General features: G+C 52.1%; 5 protein-coding genes across 5 annotated transcripts; all 5 read left to right on the top strand.

The window, feature by feature from the left end:
• Positions 1 to 133: 133 nt before the first annotated feature.
• MAA_08503 (ABC transporter) lies at positions 134 to 2425 on the top strand (the record flags this gene model as incomplete). Its single annotated transcript, XM_007826501.2, has 1 exon — positions 134 to 2425. The coding sequence occupies one exon, from the start codon at positions 134 to 136 to the stop codon at positions 2423 to 2425; it is 2292 nt and encodes a 763-aa protein (XP_007824692.2).
• Positions 2426 to 4850: 2425 nt separating this feature from the next.
• MAA_08502 (taurine catabolism dioxygenase TauD) lies at positions 4851 to 6477 on the top strand (the record flags this gene model as incomplete). The annotated part of the gene is made up of 3 exons (XM_007826500.2): positions 4851 to 5210; positions 5278 to 5523; positions 5581 to 6477. The coding sequence occupies 3 exons, from the start codon at positions 4851 to 4853 to the stop codon at positions 6475 to 6477; spliced, it is 1503 nt and encodes a 500-aa protein (XP_007824691.2).
• Positions 6478 to 7187: 710 nt separating this feature from the next.
• MAA_08501 (uncharacterized protein) lies at positions 7188 to 8682 on the top strand (the record flags this gene model as incomplete). The annotated part of the gene is made up of 2 exons (XM_007826499.1): positions 7188 to 7369; positions 7419 to 8682. 2 exons carry the CDS (start codon positions 7188 to 7190, stop codon positions 8680 to 8682), a joined length of 1446 nt encoding a protein of 481 aa, XP_007824690.1.
• Positions 8683 to 9371: 689 nt separating this feature from the next.
• Positions 9372 to 11622, top strand: MAA_08500 (Protein kinase-like protein; the record flags this gene model as incomplete). The annotated part of the gene is made up of 2 exons (XM_007826498.1): positions 9372 to 9624; positions 10730 to 11622. The coding sequence occupies 2 exons, from the start codon at positions 9372 to 9374 to the stop codon at positions 11620 to 11622; spliced, it is 1146 nt and encodes a 381-aa protein (XP_007824689.1).
• A 2843-nt stretch (positions 11623 to 14465) lies between these two features.
• MAA_08499 (Peptidase S8, subtilisin, Asp-active site protein) lies at positions 14466 to 17121 on the top strand (the record flags this gene model as incomplete). Its single annotated transcript, XM_007826497.1, has 2 exons — positions 14466 to 14939; positions 15004 to 17121. 2 exons carry the CDS (start codon positions 14466 to 14468, stop codon positions 17119 to 17121), a joined length of 2592 nt encoding a protein of 863 aa, XP_007824688.1.
• Between the last annotated feature and the right edge of the window lie 1020 nt (positions 17122 to 18141).

The following is an 18141-nucleotide window of genomic DNA, read 5'->3' as shown; positions in this document are numbered from 1 at the left end:
ATGTAGCAATAAGCCACTTGGCCGCAACCTTTGTTTCTTCAGGTGCAACACTCGTCATAGTAGCGCAGTCCAGATAGGAATTCCAATTTTACCTCTTGCTAAGGCTTTCCTCTCTGTCAGCATTGTCGCCAGTATGGACTTGTCAGACACCTTTGTCGTCTTGCACTATCCTTTTGTCCTTCCCCTAGCTGTCTTATTGCCTGCAATAATTTACTGCCTGGGCTTGACCAAGAGAAAGGACTTTTCTGCATCTGCTAGGAATGCCCAAGTCCCCCAGTCCAAGGATGCGAAGATATCAAAGTCTACCACCAGGGATCCCAAACCAACACAATGGTACCGAAACATGTTTTTCAAGCTTCAGCATCTCGAAGACCACCCAGAAATCCTCGGGCCGGCGCGGGATGAGCTCTTGGCCATGTTCTCCCAGGGCCTTGCGCTCGCCCTGAAGACGCCACAAGACAGCATCCTCCGCATCGAACAGTACAGTGCCGAGAGCGTCTGGAGCTTCCTCGAGGACGAGCGTATACGGATTCTCGCCGAGTGGGCTAGTTATCTGGAGCGACGAAGGCAGGGACACGGCCCTGAGCTTTTCGGGACAGCCGAGGCCGCCAAAGCATGGCTGGTCCAGCAAGCGCCGGTCAAGTTTGTTGACGGCGCATGGCTTGGCCATATACACAAAATCACGACTCCATTTGCTCTTCGTGGAGTCACAAAAGATGCCTGGCAGGTCCTGTCGGAAGAGCTCGGCGACGGCGACCTGTCCAAGCACCACGTCCATCTCTACCGCAAACTTTTGGAGAATGTTGGATGTCCTCTGCCGGAGGGCCACAGTGCCGACTTTATCAATTTCTGCGACTGGGATGGAATGGGCAATGACGGCGCCTGGGAGGCTGCAGTGGCCCAGCTTCTCATCTCGCTGTTCCCCAACGAGTTCCTCCCCGAGATTCTTGGGTACAACATGCACTTTGAGATGGTCACGCTCAACACCATGCAGGCGGCTCACGAGCTCAAGGACCTCGGCATCGACCCTTACTACTTCCTCATCCACATTGCCATAGACAATGCTGATTCGGGACACACGGCCATGGCCACGCACGCTGTTACACGGTACCTGGACATGGTTCGCGCGACCGAGGGCGAGACGGCCTCGGAGCAGGCATGGAAGCGTGTTCAGGTCGGATTCATTTTGTCCCAGACACAGGGAGATCATTCATGTAAACGCGAAAGCCCCGCTGCTTCTACGATGACGATGGCAGGATCGGGACTTGCAAGGCCCAACATTCCCAACGTGCTGCTTGACCCTCTAAGCACTCAGGTAATTGACATCTTTAGAGCCAAGGCATTGGTATCGCAGCAGTTCCACTGCCAAAGCAGAGTTCGCATCGGGACACATACTCTCTCCGGGTGGTTGGACCCAAACAAGTGGAAACATTCGAATCCCCAGTACCAACTGGAACTCCTGAATGCCCTCAGCCGAGCCAGGCCGTGGATTGTTCCCGGAGCAAGCAACAAGAGCCTATTGATACGGGAGCTCTCGTGGGGAGGGCGCATGTTTGGCGCCTTCACCCACAACGAGGTGGCTGCTCTTTGTTCCTGGATCGACGCCCTGGGCCCCGAAAACACAGCTTCGTCATATTGGAGATTCACCCACAGAAAACCGCTGGCCTCAAAGGACGCCGTAGCAGAGCTCCAAGACCCGGTTTGCCATCATCCGTTTGTGTTTCCCGCCGGCAGCCACGCGGCGGCCACGGCAGACACGGCATCTCACGAGGATGACTTTGACGGCGAGCCGTGGAAAACCCAGCAGCCTTTGAACTCGCCCTCGACGGACCGACTACCAGACATCATGGCCCTTTGGTTCGCGCACATTAGCCTGTTGGAAAACACCATCAACGTGCCCTCCCGGACCGCATGCCAGCTCCATGCTAGTATCCTGCGCCTCCTCCGAGCGCAGGCCGGCTTCGAGGCGGAAACCGACGTCGTCGCCGGCATGGACGAGCTGAATCGGCACTCGCACACCAGCCTGATAGACGTCGGTCTAGAGTTGGCCCGGCAGGTCGGCCAGTCCACCCATGCCACGCCGGCATCCTTACAAGACGTCTTTGTCCTGGCAGCTAGCCGGGGCCAGGGCGAGGAAAGCGCCAGATTGGCAAACGACGTGCTGCGGTGGAGTGTGCGGCCCGTTGCGAATCTCGGCCTGCTGCTGGGTCTGGCCCTGGCCTTTGTCGAGTTCAAGAAGGCCATTGGGAGAGCGCCCGGGCTGCTGGGCCGGGAGAGTCGTCTTGCGCTCGAGGCTATTGTGGCAAGGGAGAAGACGAGTCTCGACGACTGTGCGCGGGAGCTGCGAAACACGGATGTGGAACAGTACAAACACCTAGAGAGGGGATTCCGGCTTGGCATGCGCTCTTTACAGAAGTGCTTGTAACGGAGAAGACGGGCTCCGTGGCATCTACTTCACATTGGTCTCTAGAGGTGTTGTGAGCAAATCTCGTAGGCGTTATGAATAGAGATGGAACTGTGTCCAAAGTAGTCCGTGCAGTGGCTGATTATTCTTTGGCTAACCGCCACGAGCTGTCTCGTCTCATGAGGCTTTAGAAACAGTAGAATGTATTACGCTAGTCCACGGGGCATACTAGATTGACCTGGCTGATTCAATTGCTACTGCTTCTACTGGCCATTGGCAATATGCTTCACAGCGCGTCTGGCCTCTTGACGCTGGCAATTACTCCGTATACAGAGTACAAAAGATGGACCGACTTGTTTTAGTCTAACCATGCGATATCTCGGCCGTGCAGATCTAGGTTAGCTTGTCTAATGCAGGACTGAACCCATTGTAGACAGGGATAAATGGAGGGGTGAATATATAAACGGCGCCGAGTACGGAGTACATGACAATTTTGGGATAACTACTAGCTCAGCCAGCCACGGTTCAAGACTTGCATATTCACCAGATCTCAATAGGCCCAGTATGCGGGAACTTGGGTGCTCTATTGGCTTGTTCCGCCGTGTCTCATTCATGTGGCACAACGTCGATAAAGGGCAAAGGAAGGACAGCCGAGACAGCATGTTGAAAGTCCAAAAGCATGAGGCATTTATTAAGCTGCAGTGTGACATAATTCACTCAAACTCTAAAGGCGAGTTAACGAACTAGGCATTACGAATATATATAGACCGTGTAACTTTTGTTCGCGATGTTTTCAGAACTACCTATCACTACACCCATTCCACTACATAGATCAGGCATTAGCAATGCTGCATTCTCTTTCAAGAGAGTACTTGTCTCGTACGAATGGGGGATGTGTAGAATCGTTTACAGGTAAAACAAGCTTTACAGTTAGACTAATCATAGATGAGGACTAGCACTATTTTACGATGTATGTCACTTCCCCCATAGTATCTTTTTTTTGGAATAAAAGAGGAGGTGAACACCATGGTGGTATGAAAGTGCAAAATCACGATTGTGTAACGCTTAAAACCTTTGCAGTAGTAGTACTCCTATGAGGCAGCTTGGATTCGTCCGGCGATGGTTGCAACGTTGATCCATATTTTGTTTCAAATGAGTTGTCGCCAAATCACGCGAATAGCAGCTAGCATGACGAATGCTTTTCCAAATAGGAAGCTTTTGCCGCTGTGAACAGGCACTAGTACCAAGATATGATGGCTATTGTCGTCGCTGCCGAAGCAGGGGTGTGATATTCCGGGGGAGTCAACCGGCATGGCAGAATGGCATCTAGAAATCGCAGACCGAACCCTGATAAGCTATCAATGTTACATACCCCGTACTTGCACCACAGTATTGCCGAGGACCTCAGCTCTCCACGAAGTCGTGGTGTAACTTGTCTGCCTTGGAACCCCATTCCCCTGTCCAAACACAGCTCCCTCACTTGACGCCACAACCATGCTTTTGGACAAATCCGTTTCGAGGGCATGCCCTGTCGGGCCAGGGACGAGGCATATCCGATAGGTGGGCAAAAGTAGGCTACCTGCATGATCGCAACTGACACTACCACCTGCGCGGTGGGAGGGAGGCACCGGATATTGCGTCCCTGAGACTGCGTGGTACGGGTTCTGTGTCTTGTTTCCGCACGTGTCACGAGGCAAGGACATGTGTCTAGCAAAATAGCAACAAGCCCATTTGTTCTCTGCAATGTATCACACCCCATCATCTCGGCTTTGCCTGCCCATAGCTTCAACGGCCGGTTGGAGAGCCCTTGCGTGGTGGCGCATAATTATCAGCAACTAGGCATTTTCTGCCGGTCATATCGAATTCCGATATTACTAGTGGCATCTCCTAGATGCAAATTCCTGAAAAAGCAATGCTCAAACTAAAAAAAAAAAAAAAAAAAGACACCACCCCTGTCCAGCAAGTATCCCAGAAGGGATGTGACTCTGGGCCTTGCGAATACATCTGATTGGCGATACCTCACGACACACCAGGACTAATAATGCACAAGGACTAAAAGGTATTTTTTCTTCCTCTCTAAAACTCGACGTGCATACGAAGCACGGCGGACTCCGTGATCGGTAGAAAAAATGGCTAGTTTGGAGATGCTCAGACATGCCGGTCACAATCCCGCTCCGTAGCTCACGAGAGGCTGAACTGCCACCTCGCATGTCTCACAGCACTACATAAATTTTTCCGGCAATAGGAATGGCGGTGAAGGCGCTCTCCCCGGCCTGAAATTACGAATCGAGGCACAGAGTACGGAGTACTCGATATTCTGTGCGGCCAAAGGCGAAAACGCCAACACTTGTCCTCGCTCCGCATCGTTGGATGCACATGTCGCTCACATGTCGGCGCATTTAGTTGACCACCATCTGCGACGGTCCTCTCTTCTCAGACAAGCAACATGTCCAGCAAAGAATCAATGGCCACTCTGATGCAGCAAATCCATATCGGGCTCGGCCGCGAGGGCTACGTGCCCGTCGCCCACCACCACGCCGACAAGGCCACCTACACGCAGGAGCACGAGGCAATGCAGGCCAGTCTTGTGAATAGCTGTCCGGCCCATTTGTGGCCGAAAAACTCTCACAAGGCCGCATGTCCGCGCCCGATCCTCATGACTAAACAGCACCAGACACAGCTCGCCGAGCTGCACGAGGCACTCACCGCTGCCATCACCGACATTGTCGAGCGGTGGTGGACGGACAAGGAGAGTCGGTTTCCGGAGCGAATGCCTCTGACGAGCAAGGAAGAAGACCTCTTACAGGTGAGCACGGATCGTCACAAACACAGTCAGTTTAAGAGGCTAAGACGTCGAATGCCTCGTTGCGTAGTGGCTCGAAGAGCAAGTATCGCGCGGCACCCTGCCAAAGTACGCCCAGTGTCGCGGAGGATGGCGACCAGACTTTATGATTGAGGATCCTTGCGACGACGGCCTCGGCATTGAAAACTTTCGCATCACCGAAATCAACGCGCGCTTCAGCTTCAATGGGTTTATGCACCAGGCGTACGGGCAGCGAGCCCTCGACGACATGGGCGTCAAGGCTCACGGATTGGTGGCTGCCACCAGCGCCGCCAGAGTAAGTCCCTCGCCATCAATCTGCCATGGTCTTGTTCAAGGTTCTGACGCGTCCCAGGCGCTGGACGGGTTATTGGGCCTCTTCCGCGTCGACGTTCCCCTTCATCTGTTGAAAGCCGAAGAGAAGGGCATGGACATTCACATGATGATGCATGACTTGCAGCGACGGTTTGGCTTTAGGCCGCGGCTGATAACCCCCGCGGATCTTAGGCTGCTCCCCGATCCAGAAAACAGCAGTCGCCAGAAGCTGTACTGCGTCGTCAGGACCAACGGCCATAGTGGCTCTTGCGCGCTCAAGACTCATCACGGAGAAGTGGTCGAAGAGATTGTCCAGCTGGGGTTGGAGCTGCACCAGCGTGAGCTGCTGGCGTTGGAGCCCGAGATGCTCCGCCAAGTCTGTCTGCTTGGTTTCAACGACATGAGGACGCTCTTGCTTGTCCATGACAAGCGCATGCTTGGTATTGTGCGACAGGAGCTTGGGCCGCTGGTGGCGAGAGGAGTGGTCACACAGGCACAAGCAGAGGTCCTAGACAAGGGAATTGCGCAGACGATTCTTGCTGGCTCGGCAGAGCTGCGACAGCTCCTTGCCAAGTCGCGCAGTTGTCCCAAGCTGCGGCATCAGTATATCCTGAAGCCTATCCGCGGTGGAAAGGGGGCCGGGATTCTGTTTGGGGATAGTATTTCCATAGACGTGTGGATTCATACGTTGGAGCGCATGCAGACTGCTGGTCTGGGTTCCGAGGCGTCCTACGTTGTGCAGCGACGCATTACGCCCCGGCTGTACGACATGGTGTTGGATAGCTCTGGTGATCGAGTACAGTACCCCCTTGTTGGGACATATCATGCCGTACATGGAACGCTTGTTGGGCTGGGGATATGGCGGACGAGCGGTGATCGCATCTGTGCCATTAGCACCGGCGGCTCTTGGCTCTGTTCTGTCTTGCGCGGAGACTGATGGATTCGCATGTCATCGAATCGAGATGATGGCAAATTTCGGTCTCGTTCTAGTCCTGCCACGCTCGCCCAGTAACAGAATTCGTCGTAGTACGGTTGACGTCATCTGGCAAATGTCAGTATCCCAAAAGTTTTGCATGAGACCTGGTGTCTGGTTGAAAGACATGAAGATTCGATGAAAACTCGGCTCGTCTCGTTCTCCGCCTTGATTCTGTGCCTCTTAGAGTTTTGACGCTGGCCATGTCCCTGCTTATAGCTTTGCTTCCAGGTCTCTCAATGCGGTCGCATATCATCTTTTCTTGGGGGACGTCATTTTCGGCAGTTGAGTCATGCGGGAGAAGCTCAAGCATCCCGAGGGGTAAAGAGCGGTGGAAAGCTTCAAAAAGGAAGACACGGCAGAAGGTTGCTTGGCATGGGTCTCACGCGGCTGCAGAATATTTATGCTGCATGCATCTTTGTGTTCGGCGACCTCCCGGATGTTCAGCTGTCGTCTACGGAGTAGACATGCATGTAATGCTGCTTCTGGTTGGTCAGCCAAGTTTTGGACAAAAGGTCCTTGGAAAAAGAAAAACAAGAAACCAGTGTAACGGTACGGAGTAATGGATCCTCATAACAAATCTTCTCTGCCCGCCGTGCCTGACCTACCTTGGAACATGACGTCCAGCAGCACATGCCCCTCCCATTGTCTTTTGCGCGTTTCATCATCGCATCATGGCACCTGAAAACTATACACTGAGCGATGTGCTGGCCGTTGCCAAGTCTCATCCTTTTTATGACCAAGATGTTCAATATCCGCCCGACTCTGAGACGATCCAGAAACTCCGGGAACAGCCGAGGGAGCAGCCAGAGAGTGATAGCCTAAAATTGCAGCCTTTGCTTCGAAAAAAAGACCTGTAAGAAGTCTGACAGAAATGTACAAGCATTCCGAGTCTAACTTGGCAGCTACACGACGATTGAGCGTCTCGTGAATGACCCGAGTCCCCAAAACACGTACCGTCACAGCGTCTATGCGAGCATTACGGGAGGCGGGTTCGGATCCAAACCCTTGTTCTTTGCCACAGACGTCCATGAGAACCGTAGACATAGGGCCCAGTTTGGCGAGCTTCTCCGAGCTACCGGGGTGGTCAAGCATGGAGACTGGATCCTCACGACTCACTGCGCCGGTGAGCTTTACAGGTACTCGCGACGACCAGTCGAGCTGAGTGCGCGATATGCTGACCAGCAAACTAGATCCCTAGACCTCATGTTGGAGATTCTGGAGAATGCCGGCGCCTCCGTCCTCAGCGCCGGAAACCACATGCCCCCAGAAGAAGTGATTCATCTCCTGATCAAGTATCACATCAACGTCCTGACCGGAGACAGCAGCCAGGTAGCCCAACTTATCCACAGGATATCGGGCCTTGCGCCGGAATCTCGGGCCCTGCTGAGGCTAGACAAGATAATCTACACCTCGGAAGTACTCACCGCCGCTCAGCGGGCACACATCAAGACTGTTCTCGGCAACCACGTCAAAATCTGCTCCGTCATGGGCAGCGCCGAGGCAGGGCCCTGGGCGCTCAGCAACCCGGAGCTCACGGGACAAGAAGCGCACACAAGCCAAGCAGACTTCATCTTTGACACTCGCGCCATGCTTCTCGAGGTCCTCTCCCCTTCATCCCAGCAAGGCGAAGGCGGCTCTGATCCGGCGCCCGTGCCAGAGGGCCACGAGGGCATCGTCGTGCAAACGTCCCTGTCGCGGCTGCGCAACCCCCTCGTGCGCTACGACACGGGCGACATTGGATCTCTTCACCCGCTTCCCGCGCAGGCTCGGGGCCTGGTTCCCGAGGAGTATTGGCCGTTTTTGCGCGTCCTGCGCTTCCAGGGCCGCGACCGGCGCTTCAGCTTCGACTGGGACGGCGAGTACCTCGACTTTGTCGACCTGACGGCCCTGCTGAATGACGAGGCGTGCGGCGTCCTGCAGTGGCAGGTCATCCTGGACAAGCTGGAGCCGTCTTTGGAGTCGTCCCTTGAGATTCGGCTGCTGCGCTGCCCGCCAAACGTCGATCTCTTGCCGGAGCAGGAGCTTGCTGAGCGGATTAGGACGTTTGTGCATGCGTATTCCGCGAATGAGCACCGCTTTCGGCTTGTTTTTGTGGATGGTCTGGATGGCTTCGAGCGGAGTTCTACGGGAAGAAAGGTTATCAAGTTTATAGATCGCTATAATTAGACTTCTTTTGCGTCGTTGCTTTGACTTGCGTAGGTTTGATAGCTTGGTGGTGCCGGGGAGTGCACATGCATGAGTTTGTTGGGAATTATGTACTAGCAGGTAGTAACCCCGAAAAAATATAGTTTACATTTTCTTATTTCACTTTTTCCTTTTTAGCAGGAAATACGCAATAGGAATATAAGTAATAGGATTTAAGGTGGATAAAAGTATAAAGCCAACAACTCAAAACTCTCAAGTCAACGTATTAACTTTATCCCACAATTCTAGGTAGTTTATTGGTTCATGTTAAATGCTAATATCTTAAACTTATGCCACCACATCTAGACCAGAGAAGACCATTCCAATTGGTGACTGAGAGTCACGACCCGGTATCCTGGCTGTCATGAGCTACGAGGCAAAACGGGATCACTAGTAAAATCTGGATACGAGGCAAGCGTCGCTGTGGCTGCATCTTTCAAGTCTATGACTTCATAGCCAAACGAGTGACAATGGAAATACATGGACCATCTCATGCCGCTTTGAACAACGATAAAGGCAGCAGTCGCTTCCCAACAGGACCCTAATCAAGTATAAATATCTGCTTCATCTCACACGGCTGTCTTCTAAATTCTCTCGCAATTCATATTATTTACTCTAATCATAATTTATTACTCTATCCCGCAAATTTTAAGCTCATAAATACAAACATCATGCAGCTCACAAACTTGTTCGTTCTTGCATCCGTCGCCCTGGGCGCTATGGCTCAGTACGACGACGGCTTCTACAATGAGGCTGCCTACGAGGGTGCTTTCGACGACAGCACATATGCCACAGAAGTGGTAGGTTATCCCATCCTTGCAAAGAATGGCATTGGTCTCACACAACGCAGGCTGTCGCATATGGAGGAAATGGAGAAGAACAGGTTTTTTCACCTGAACACTGTGAAGTGCTTGATCCCCCCGTGTAAGCTCTCCAAAGTAAGCATGCCTTTTATTTTCCTTACTAACAAAGATTAATAGAGGGGGGCAAGTCAACTCAGTCAAGGTTATTCAGAAAGGTTATTGCCAGCTGTTTCTGTAGGTACACCCCTTCACACTTGCAACTTTACGGTTGGTGGTAATCTGATTCATATTGCGTAGCGATAATAACTGCAATCCCCAATGGCTCCGTGGCACGTACAAGTGGTATCCGGGCAATCCCCGTCAGCGTGTGACTGGTGAGGCCGTTTATGCTCACACAATCAAATGCCGTCCCAGTTAAACGATTGATTCGATATGCATGCCCGCAGGAAGCTAAAGGAGTGGCTAAGTCTTGCGGATGTGGGAAGAGGCGAATGGCGGATTTCCTAGGATGCCTTGGTGCAGGTTTTTATCCCTCCCCCAGGGTTAATTATAGGGTTTTCCCTGTACTGTAATGCGAATGTAGAGGCATTATTTCCCATCAATTTGACAGGATGAACTTGATGAACTGGACAAGTAAATCGGGTGTAATCATATGTGCCTCGTCGATTTGGAAGTATACCGAGGGCGTCATGTAAACACCAGACATCAGGCAGCCGCTGCAACAGCGCCGCTTCCATCTCAGCCTTTATCGGCACTGTCTGTGACGCGGCAACATTTGACATCAACATTGAACCAACATTGAATGTATTGCGCCGGCCCATCGCAAGAGGCGGGGGAGTTGCAAAGGGGCTCTGTATCTCCCTGTGGAGAGGCTACGGCAAAGAGGAGATTGTCATCCACTTCAAATCAGCACTGAGGCTGCCCCAGGCTTCACCTTCACTAATCAATTGATGCTCTCTAAGTGGCAAGTGCTCTGTGACAAGGGCCTGTGTTTAGGGGCTTAGAACAGTGTTCATATTCAGCTAATACTTTGCTTTAATTTCAAAGGTTATTAGTTTTCCTTAAAGCCTTGAGGGCGGAAGACCTTTATTTATATCAAGAAGCGGTGAGAGGCCTTGCCCCAGGTCTCCTGATCAGAGCCCTTGTGTAACTATCGTCGGGTTCAAGGCTCGGCCCGTGCCTTCATGGCAACGTGTCATCCGTGTAACATGCTCACATTCAGTCAGGGTATATTGGGCTTATCTCTGCTTATGTACCCAAGACTTTCCTATTTCCCACCGACATCACAGAGCCGACCGGCGAAGCTCGTGAACTCTGCTCCATCTCCCGACTACACACCCGCACGACTCCAAACATGGTAACAAACCAGGAACTGAATGACCGTCGAGAGCCTGGCTGCTCGGTTGTTCTTGCTGACAAGAAATATTTCCACGTGGGTAACTGGTTCATGAAGCGAACCCTTCGGGAGCACGAGTGGCAATCAGTCTTCGGTACGATTCTCATAGTTCCGCGGAGAACGTATCCCCAGCAATGGAAGAACGATGCCGCAATTTTACGGTTCCTTCGAAAAGAAACAAATATCCCGCTGCCACCGGCAGAATGCACATTTGAAGACGACGGGGCCTTTTATTTCCAGTCACAATATGTAGACGGTATCAGGATGGAGAAGCTGGCGCAACAAGACAAGGAGGTAGTGATGAAGGAGATAGAACAGCATGTAACAACGTTGCAAGCCCTTCGGTCAGATCTTCCAGGTGTCCCAGGCGAATCACTTTTATGCCCCCCTGGACGGGTCACCGGGATTTATTGGAAGGTCAACAGCTGCTGGCGACCGAGGGAGAAGGGAGAATACGTGTTTTGCCACAACAATCTCAGAGAACACAACGTGATAGTGGACCCTGAGACACTCAAGATACAAGCGATTATTAATTGGGAATTCGGCGGTTTCTGGCCCGCGTGGTTTGAGAGGCCGTTCTGGAAGCGACGTGGTCCAAGTATGGCTGTTGAAGGGGAGGAGGACAATGTGGAACGATGCCGTGACTGGCTCATGAATCACTGCGACGAAGTGGAAATTCCCCTTGGTGGTGAAGAGCCAACATCAGGTCAAGGCCGTCCATGATCGGGCACATGGGGATTGGATGACGAGTGTGTGGCAAGTGTCGCCAAGCTCAAAGTCATCATCATCACGCTCGAGAATTTAGGGGCAGAAAATTTCTGGTGCTTTTGGAGCATTCTCAACCGTCAAACTATTGCCATGTCAACCCTCCGAGATGGCCATGTAGAGTTGGTTGGCGCTCAAGTCCCTCATCAAGACCGTCCGGGTCGCAGGTCACGCACGAGTCGGCACACCAGCGCCGTCAAGTCAAGTCGCCATGGAACTATGTCATTGTGTCATGTAGCTTCAATGGCTTGGTGGTGCCGCAGGGACCAAGTTAGCCGAGCGACCACTCTCAGAAGCAATCAATATGTAAACGAGATGTTCATAGTTAAAATATATGGATAAAAGGGTGGTTGGTGCATGTTGCTCCTTGGAGAGGTAGAACTGGGTGCTAGTGAGTGCACATGCATGAGTCGTGCAGAATTATTGCGTTTTTAGAATGCAGTATACTAATGTGTGATGAATGTTGGAATACTTGGCACTTGAAGTGACTTGTATTTACATGGACTTGCCATGGTCCATGTATATCCGCGTAGTGCAGGTACTCATCGGGTTGCGTCTGCTTGTTTTTGGTGTTTCCTATTAGTTGCTTGTAAGTGGGCTTAGGGTTAGGGTTTTCTTGCAGCTCGTATTAGCTGGGACTATAGAGAAGCAATACCCTAAAGCGCCCTTCGCTAGAATTTACTATAAAAAGGCAGGCTTTTTCAGCTGTACGTGTCTAGTGTGTATTCCTTGCATGCTTGGATCAACATGCCGCCACGCTATCCGTTCTTCTACCATCTTTTACAACTATAGGGCCACTGGGCCCGGGTGGAGGGCGACACGTCATTTGCTCCAAGAATCACGGCACTTGCTCAAAGAATGGTATTTTTCAAAGACTGACTGAACTGCTTGGGACAAGGGAACCAGTCGCCAGCCATCTTGGCCCGCTCCGCAGCACCATATGAGTCGGAATGTCGCAACTGTGAACAACGACGGGGGCTCACATATGTCTCTGTGGGCCCGAGTCAGTCCCGGCGCAGATTGAACATAGGTTATAAATGCCTAACGGCAGGCCATTGGAAATATTGAAGCCGAGGAGTGGCGTGAGTGCTTTCCTACCATGTCAAAGACTGAGTCATCGAATCTTCAATAAACTCAGAACTGGCTATTACGCTTCAATTTAAGAAGCTATCTGATATCAAACCAGTTCTTGTTCACCGATTTCCAGCTATAAAAAACGGCGTCCGTAGCCGTCAATCTTGACATATCGCCATAAGCTCAAATGCAGCCGTTATGCTTCCAATATGGAATATTGGAATCCAGGTATACGGCATCCTAACTGTGTAAGCCTCTCTCAGCATTATTAGCAGCACGCTCATAAAGGGAAACCCCTCCCTGCGGCGATCAGGGGTGGATAGCAATGACAACGGACAATTTGCAGCACACATGTGGGCGCAATAAACGAAACCCTGAACCATGAGGTACCCTAATATAAAAATAGCCACCAGACTTTATGGATACCCATAAAATCTATTTGGGTTAAATTGTTATATATCTATCTATATATATAGATATATATATAGATAGTATCTATATTACCTGCCCCATCCAGAACCCAGGCTACCCACGCCGGGTACCTGTGGACTGGAGCTTTTAGACCTTAATTCTGTCACTTTCCGTGTCGCACGGTTACACAAGGGATACGGTCATGAGACCTAGGGGAAAGTCCCTCACCGACTTCTTGTATTTAAAGACCCCTTTGATCAACGAGGCCTTGAGGAAAACCAAGGACCTTTGATACCAAAGACTGATATTAGATGAATTAAGTCATGTTGCTCCAAGCCTTAAGCCCTTGTCACATGACAACTCCACCAGTCACTTGACCAGACAGTATAACGAGTCAATATGTTGTAAAGAAAACCGTCCAACAGTGCCGTTGCGTACACAGCCTTTTACCCTTTTGCCACTCGGAACATTAGGTTTCGGCACGAACTACTTTGGTGGACAGAGAAGCTCGGCACATGCCCTGAGATCCATTTATTAATAAACTATTGACTGCATATACGGCCCGTTATGTACCTTTAGGCCGCCTGAATCGATGTTGTAACTAGACTGACTCGCGCACCCCAGAGTGTTGGCTGATGACATGACCATGTTGGTGCTATATCGGGGTCTGGTTCGTAATAACCTGAGTGGAAAGTATGGAACCAGTGACTCTAAGTGACATCGCCAACCCTGAGGCGCTTTCTTGGCCTCATCTATGTACTTGCACAAAGTACAATGGGGTTTGCATGGTGACACGCGTACCCCTTTTTAAAGTCGGAGCGAGTTACTTCACTTAGTCAGTCTCTATTGCAGTCGCCAGACTTGGGTGCTGGACCGAGCCACCAAAGTTCAACAATGGGACAGTGCAGAGGAAGAATTGGACAACACTGATGGCGGATTGAGTAGAAAGGAGACACTGCCTTGGAACGCATGGGACTAAAAACAGGTGGGGGATCAATGTCCGCCATCCCAGTTCCCCAAGCCCATTGCGGACCGTAGTATACGTATACCTGAACTGATTTTGAGATGGAGAGGTGATAATTCGACGACAACTGACCTGACCCTAATACGCTGTACGCCTGCTACATGTTAATCAAATATATTGGACATGGTTGTATCATACAACGATAAAGTTGGGCTTACAATAAGCTGGCCATCTCGTCATATAAAAGGGCTCGACTAACCCGTATACTCCGTCTGGTACCAAAGACCAAATTGTCCCTCCAGCTTCATTCACTTTGACATCTTGGAGCAACAAAACCTTTGTTTTTGACACCATGGTTCGCCTGTCGGCTTCGGCCCTCGCCTGCCTTGCCGCGGCTACTGTCTCCTTTTCAAGATCTGCAGTCGTACACGCCCAAGAAGTTGCCCAGGATGTCGTTGCTGGAGCCTTCCTCCTCGAGTGCGACAGCCAGAGCCTCAAGCCTCTCATCAAGACAGTTCAGGAGCAGGGTGGAGAGATTCGTCGCGAGTTCAACTCCGAGGTCTTCTACGGCTTCTCCGCGCAGCTGTCCAACGCAAGCGTGGCCGGGGATGAGCTACAACATATGCCAGGCGTCAAGAAGGTGTGGCAAGTACAGGTGTCGAAGCATCAGGAATCGCCACCCGCAGAGTCGCAGGCCACGCCCGAGTCAGCTCACCAGCGACGTCAAGTCAAGTCGCCATGGAACCACGTCATGACACAGATAGACAAACTACACGCGGCCGGGTTTACAGGGAGCGGCATCCGGATTGCCGTTGTGGACAGTGGCGTACGTATTTGTTTACATGGACAAGACAAGGGAGCAGTTACAGTTCAACTAACATGGTCGTCAGGTTGATTATACCCACCCGGCTCTGGGAGGCTGCTTCGGCGAAGGCTGCCGAGTGGCTCTCGGTGGCAACTTCGCCAAAGACGGCAAGGATAACGACCCGATGGACTGCAATGGCCACGGTACCGCAGTAGCGGGCATCGTTGCCGGTAACGATGCGAATTACGTCGGCGTGGCCCCCAACGCCACGCTGGCGGGCTATCGGGTTCTTGACTGCTCCGCCATGTTGGAAGAAGATGACCTCATAGCCGGCTGGGTCAAGGCATATCAGGACGGCGCGCAAATCATCGTGTCGTCTGCTGGCTGGCCGGGCGCGGCCTGGGCCACGCGTCCTGCGGCGGCCGTCGTCTCGCGCATTGTCGACAGCGGCGTCCCGTGTATTGTAGGCCTCGGCAACGAAAACAATTCCGGCCTCTTTAATACCCTGAATCCCTCCAGCGGCCGGGGCGTGACGTCTGTCAACGCGTTTGCCCGCGCCCCGGGAGCCATAGACGGCCATGTCACCGACGCCCCCGTGGCCCAATCCTCAACATTCGGCCCCAACTGGGACCTTGAAATCAAGCCCACTGTCGGGGCACCGGGCGATGATGTCCCGGGAATCAAGATGGGCGGCGGGTACGAGGATATTACGGGAACGTCCTTTGCCGGCCCTCTTGTCGCCGGCATCCTGGCCCTCGTCGCCGAGGTTCGAGGCACCTTTGACCCCGTCTTGCTCAACAGCCTCCTCATGACCACGGCCGTGCCTCAGGGAAACTACTACTCGGTTGCGCAGCAAGGTGGCGGCCTGGCCAGAGCATGGGATGCCGCTCACGCCACGACACTCATTGAGCCCGGCAGTCTCTCCTTCAACGACACTCTACATCGCGCCGATTCCCTCAGCCTCCGGATTACCAACACGGCCAGAGTCAAAGTCACCTACCATCTCGATACTCTGGCGGCCAAAACTATTTACACCCTCGAAAATGGCGGTGGCATGGTGCAACACCTTGATCCTCCTGTTGACGAATCCGCCGATGTCAAGCTCAGCAGGCGCCTTCTCGTCCTGGGTCCCGGCGAATCGGCCTCGGTCGACGTCTCGGCCACAGATCCCAAGGGTCTTGACCCCGAGCGCCTGCCGGTGTGGTCTGGTTGGATTTCCATCCAAAGCTCCTCGAAATGCTCCAACAGCAGCAGTGTCTTGACGGTTCCGTACCTGGGTGTCTCGGGCTCCATGAAGGAGCACCAAGTTCTCCGACCAGACGGAGTCGTGCTTTCAACTCTGTTTGACAATGGGCGGGACCATGTGCACCCAAATGGGCATCAGGTCGACTATGAAACGAAAGACGACAGCTCCGTGAGCATCGACTTGCCCGTACGCATCAAGCCCATCCTTGGAACTCGTCTTGTGCGCGCCGAGGTCGTGCCACTGTCGCCACGCAAGTGGTTGGCCGCCCGCCTGGCGGACAAGAACCTCAAGCTCGACGCCTTTTCCCTCGAGGCGCTGACTCACGCCTATCCAACTCGCAAGACTTGGAGCGGGCGGCTAGAATCGGGCGACTATATCCCCGCGGGCAAGTACAATCTCGTCGTACGCGCCCTCAGGCTCTTTGGCGATGCCGCCGTTGCATCCGACTGGGACCTGTCGGAAAATGTTAGTTTTGAAATTATCAAGCCCGCCGGCAGGAAAGCCTGCGAAAGGTATGAATCCAGCAAGGGCGCTGTTCCCGCGGATGCCTTGTTTACCAGTCTCGAGGAGTGCCTCCAGGTTCACGGTGACAAGGTGGTGGACGCGCCTTGGGTTCCTGCGCCGCAGGATGAGGCTTTGAGGGACAGATGCGCCAACGGCGAGCTCACGGACGAGCTTTGCGGCACGTACGAGTTGTGCCGGAAGCACAGTGACATCGAGCTCTTGTCTGACGTCAAGTCCCCATTCACGTCGCTTGCCAGCTGTATCGAGAGCCACAAGACGTTTCCGTTTAAGCCTTTTGACTATTCGAGGTTACAAGAGTGCATGGCCAACCAGGATGATGAAAGTATCTGTGGCACTGACCTTTGGTGCAACTTGCAATATGAGTCGCCGCAGCCGACGGATGAATATGGCAGTAGCGAGGAGTGTCGTTGGGCCCATGGGAGCTACAGGTAAATATAGGTCTTGGACAGATGTGTGAATGTTGCTTCAAGTTCAATGTGCACAGCTCCTATTGATATTCGCGGCTGCGTTGTACTCGGAAATGCAAGACTGTTATAACTTGTTGGATGAATTGAGTCATGTTGCTCCAAGCCTTTAGCCCTTGTCATAAAGCCACAGACTTGAGACTATCGCGTATTGTAATTCAACTTGCGCAGTTTGTTGTTTATAGAGTAGGTGTATCTGTTGAGAAAGCAAGGGCTATAACCTTGGATATACTAGCAGGAGGTATTGTGCGGATGCGATGACAGGATTATTGGATTCAGAGACCTAGTAGGTAGGTATATGTAGTTATTGGGTTGCGTTATTTTTGGTGTTTCCTGTTAGTTGCTTGCAAGTAAGTTTAGGGTTAGAGTTTTTCTACAGCTAGTTTTATCAGCCAGGCCTGCAAAGAAGCAATACCCCAAAGCGCCCTTGACCAGAATCAACTATAAAAAAGCAGGATTCAAGTAGCCATGTAATACATGTGATTTATAATAGCTATTGTGGCCATAAAGCTCTACATTAAGGGGCCAAATCCGGCCTATTAGCCAAGTCCGAGAGTCCGAGCAGCTTCTACGTATGCCCCGGTTGATGAACTCCAGGACATGACAACACTAGATGAAACCCTTGGCATGGTAGAAAATGCTACTATTACATCTCAAGGAAGCCTAATAATCAAGCCCCTGTCTTTTTGCAAGGTATACATAGACTCCTTGTCGCCGTTCGTGTTTGGCAAAGGCACATGGATAAAATTGGGCGTCGCATGAATTTCGCGCAGATACGAGATACGAGGCTTGCCCTGGAGAAGCTATTACTGTGGAGTGAGGCAAAAAAAAGTTTCCTATAGCCAGGGTACTGTTTGAGTGCGCATAAAGCCTAGATTCCTCATTTGACAAGCCCGCTTGGACTTTGTCGGGAGACGGGGCGTCGACACGACATGGTTCTCTACCAATGTGGCAATCAAAAACGCTTCTGGCGGAGCCGTTCTGTGTA

This window comes from Metarhizium robertsii, assembly GCF_000187425.2.
Source record: "Metarhizium robertsii ARSEF 23 chromosome Unknown MAA_Scf_3, whole genome shotgun sequence".
Classification (NCBI taxonomy): Eukaryota; Fungi; Ascomycota; class Sordariomycetes; order Hypocreales; family Clavicipitaceae; genus Metarhizium; species Metarhizium robertsii.
The sequence above is the reverse complement of the archived record's forward strand: the minus strand, read 5'-3'. Positions and strand labels throughout refer to the sequence as shown.